This window comes from Hylaeus volcanicus, chromosome 4, assembly GCF_026283585.1.
Source record: "Hylaeus volcanicus isolate JK05 chromosome 4, UHH_iyHylVolc1.0_haploid, whole genome shotgun sequence".
Taxonomy (NCBI): domain Eukaryota; kingdom Metazoa; phylum Arthropoda; class Insecta; order Hymenoptera; family Colletidae; genus Hylaeus; species Hylaeus volcanicus.
Genome location: NC_071979.1, coordinates 2,847,587 through 2,851,386, shown reverse-complemented (window position 1 = coordinate 2,851,386; position 3,800 = coordinate 2,847,587). Strand labels below are relative to the sequence as shown.

Sequence of the window (3,800 nt, the reverse complement as noted above, 5' to 3'; positions counted from 1 at the left end):
TACATAAAACACATGTGTAAAATACATATACAAAATAATATAACGTAACAGAGAAAGTAATAAATAGTTTTGGAAATTATATTCAAAGAACTTTTCTTTTAATTGATCAAAGTAAGTAAAATGAATTTAAAATAATATTTAAACAAAAAGAAAACGTATTACATTATCTAGCACTAAAAAAGGAGTGGTTTTTAATATTTTGTAGCGAAAATTTCATTGCGATATCTTCAATAGTTCAGAAGTTATTTCTTATTTGTAACAAATTTAATTATGATTCGATATTAAGTATTACAAGATTTACAAAGCATTTTTTAATCTGCGATATATACAATATTACCTCATAAAACATTTCACACATAAAACACATGTGTAAAATATATATACAAAATAATATAAAAAGGTCAAAATTTTGAATTTTACTTGACCCTCCCCCCTTAATCTGTTGCTATGGTAACTAGCAAGTATTCGTTAGTTTGAATGGAGATACTAGTTGCTTTGCTCTGTAAGCTTCCATATTTTTATACAATTCCTCGAGGCCTTTTTTTTAGTATCTACCAGCAACTCGAGATGCTTTCTTAGCATTCTGTTGCCACGAATGCTAAGCTATCGAGATTTAAGAATAAAGTCACCTTTACCTCGCCGACAATCAATTTATCGGCACTTTGAGTTCCAAACAAATTAAACCTAAAGAAACATTAGGTATCGTAGATTTGCTACGTGAAACCTAACGATGACTGAGAGTCACCTCTCGAGTGAAAAATATTAACAATCGATACAAATTTTCACAGGGATGTTAATTTTATTGTTTCAGGTGAATTTCTCAGGGACGAGGCTGTTAACAGCATTCGAAGATCTCGAAGATCGTTGATAAGGGCCAGCCTGGAATTTCGTACGACGAGAAACGCAGCAGGGAGCCGAGTAGATATCATCGCCGTTTAATCCCAGCGCAAACAGGCTAGGATTCGTATTCAAACACGCCGTGTCGCGAAAAAGCTTCGGCGTAACGACTATCAGTCGTTCCCAGTCCTTCGTCGAGCACGTGGTTCCAATAACCGTAACCCGGAAACGCATCACAACCCGCCTCTTGTCGCGACCGTCGTTCGTTCAGCCCGCGAACAATACCGCAGGGAAGAATCGGCAATCGGAACAATCGGCCGTTTCCTGTTGCGTTCGATCGCGCTCGAAAGCTTCGCGAAGATAACGCGCCTCTGTCGGGAATCAATCCACGTGGCGTGCCAGAGAAACGTTTTACGACGCGGCTGTAAAATCGACGTAAACGTCGCGTGTCCTCGAACTTCGAAACGGGGAACGAAAAAGGAAACGATTAAAGTCCAACGACACACCGCGATCGGTTCGATGAGAAATAACGCGTTGCGGGTCAGGTATTAATCTCAACTGGAATTCAGTGCGTGACCGAATACAGGACGACTTTCCGAGGTAAACCGAGTCACATTTTGCTCATCAGCACTGAGTGGTTCCAATTGACGGTCGGGTCGACCCTCCAGTGTAGACACTATTGGTCAGCCTTTTAATACCGGCGGTCGCGATTGGATCAGATACCCAGATCGTTCTTAGACGGAAGACATCGCCGGAGCATTCGGTTCAAAACTGTTAACGTCGCCAGTGTCGTGCAATTTGTTGTCAGCCGTCGTTCTTAAGAGCGGTGGATCCCAGGAGGCGTCCTCCCGACCGGTTGATCTCAGTTGGTTTAAGTCGGTCAACGGTGACACTGAGCTGCCCGCGACGAGAGACAAGGAGACCGACTCGGACGAAGGAGTTTCCATCGGGAACGTCGGATGCGATTCGGCTCTCACGCAGTCTGTTTCGAAGGAAACAGGATTCTCCGTGCGATGAACGTTCGTTGACGAAAAACCCGCGCAACGATATACGAAAGATACACCTTCCTCGGTCGCGACTCGAGCAGTTATCACCGCTAGTGTTCGTCAGCGGAGACAGTTTTATCGAGCACAACCGTTGCGTCGTTGATAACGCGTGATAAGGACGGGTCTCGAAATAACACCTGCAGCGTTGGTTGGCAATTGGATGGCTCAGATCTATTGGCTGTTGCTCTTTGAAAGATCCTGATTGCCTGGTCTCGAAACGATAGCGAGAGGACACGGGGACGTAGACAATTTTCAACGGGAGTTCCGAGGTCTGTTTCGCCCGGCCAAGAAAAATTCTCTCTGGTTGACCGCTTCGGGAAAGAGTTCTTTTCTCCGGTCGTTCGAGGACTTCGAGGAACGTCGTGGAACGAAATACCCATTCCCACTTGGCTTTATCGCACGAGGCCTCGTTCTCTCTCCTGGTCCGAGTTTGTTTCTACCGACACCATGGAACGAAGGATCCTGAAAATGTGGTGACGACGTGCCAGGCGAAGGCCTCCGATTACCAAGACACTACCGAGTGTGTGAGCCATAGTCGTTAGAAAACCATTGAGATATATATGTATGTATTTCAAGTGTCCAGTGACACTCGCAGAGAGCAGCAACCCTTTATCGTTATAAAATAAATAGATACATAAATACATCGAATCGTAACCGAGGATTAAAGAAAAGCTTCGTTCAAAGATCGAATACTGTATTTCCTTGTTCGATCGCAACGAAAAGTGAACAGTTTCCAGTTTACGGTACAGCATTCTGTTTCGCGGGACTTTGCGCATCGAGGAGCAACGATACGTTCGACAGTAAACAGCCAAGACGCCGTCGTTGTCATTTCCCGCGGCTTCCAGGTGTACACGGAGAATAACAACAAAATGCTTTGCAGCCAAGGCGTGGCGATGGTATTCGAGGACGCGTTCGTCGTCTTTTCGCGATTTTTGTCCCTGAGGTCGCGGGGCTGCGCACTCTTGGAAACCCACCGGCAGCGCGAGACAACTGGCATCAAGAAATTGTACAACAGTTTCTTCGTGATGTTCTAAGGATAACTAATCCGTTTGCGACGAAATTCGGGCCGTTAACCGACGATTAGCCGAGTGATGTATCGCGCGCTTCCGGGAACGTCGTGGATACAGCTGAAAGAAACGCGGCGAACGTGCGAAAAAGGAGGACGTTTTGGTTAGACGAGCGAAAATCGGGGAAAAAAAACATCAAGCGGATAAATCGATCAGGACAAATTTTTAGACCGGGACGAAATCGGTTTCGAAGGGAAGCGTTTTAAAGAGAAGTCCCCGAGTCCTGGTTAATGGTGACCAATCAACCCGGGCTTGTCGCCTTTTCTTCCAAATACGCTACCAAAGCGTTCTCCGAGGAATCTCCGAGCACTCGAACGGCAAGGATCGTTATCAGGATCGTTATCAGGATCGAAACAACTGATACTCGGAAGACGGTGCACGGAAAGAGAAAGCCTGGTACGAGTGCTCCGAGATTTAGGGCCGTTGAATGGAGCTCCAATTCATCATGGACGGCACCGCAGATGCTCTGAACGGGACCATATGGTTCCCAAACACCCCATCCCCGCCGTACGAACAGCTGTCTCCTGTTCGTCAGAACAGGTGCGACGTCATCGCCACCCAACACGTAAGTCTCGCGATGCGTTTTCTCAAGGGGGTACTATCGTCTAGAAGTTTGTTTTTTCAGTAATTTTTAGGAATTATTAGTTTGTCTGGAAAGTCCGTGCCGATTTTTGATAGGTGGTACACGTCTGTTTATATTGGAATGGTTGAAAACAATTAACATGGGTGCATCCCTTAAAAGGTGAAAGGTCGTGGAACAAAATATTATTTATATAATTCAATATATATATATATTAAATTTTGATATATATATATTAAATTTTGATATATATATATATATATTAAATTT

At 44.5% G+C, this 3,800-nt stretch overlaps 2 protein-coding genes across 5 annotated transcripts in view; both read left to right on the top strand.

The window, feature by feature from the left end:
- The window catches only part of LOC128875695 (probable inactive tRNA-specific adenosine deaminase-like protein 3), a 19,911-nt gene extending 17,154 nt beyond the window's left edge, over window positions 1-2,757 (top strand). Inside the window, exon 2 of the transcript XR_008456866.1 lies at window positions 812-2,757. The gene's annotated coding sequence lies outside the window, so the exon portion shown is untranslated. The remainder of the gene's footprint in view (window positions 1-811) is intronic.
- A 172-nt stretch (window positions 2,758-2,929) lies between these two features.
- LOC128875694 (transcription factor CP2-like protein 1) overlaps window positions 2,930-3,800 on the top strand; it is a 48,864-nt gene continuing 47,993 nt past the window's right edge. For all 4 annotated transcript variants that reach the window (XM_054121509.1, XM_054121508.1, XM_054121510.1 and 1 more), the window contains exon 1: window positions 2,930-3,515. In XM_054121509.1, coding sequence (XP_053977484.1) covers window positions 3,378-3,515 — 138 coding nt within the window. In that variant the 5' untranslated portion in view covers window positions 2,930-3,377. The remainder of the gene's footprint in view (window positions 3,516-3,800) is intronic.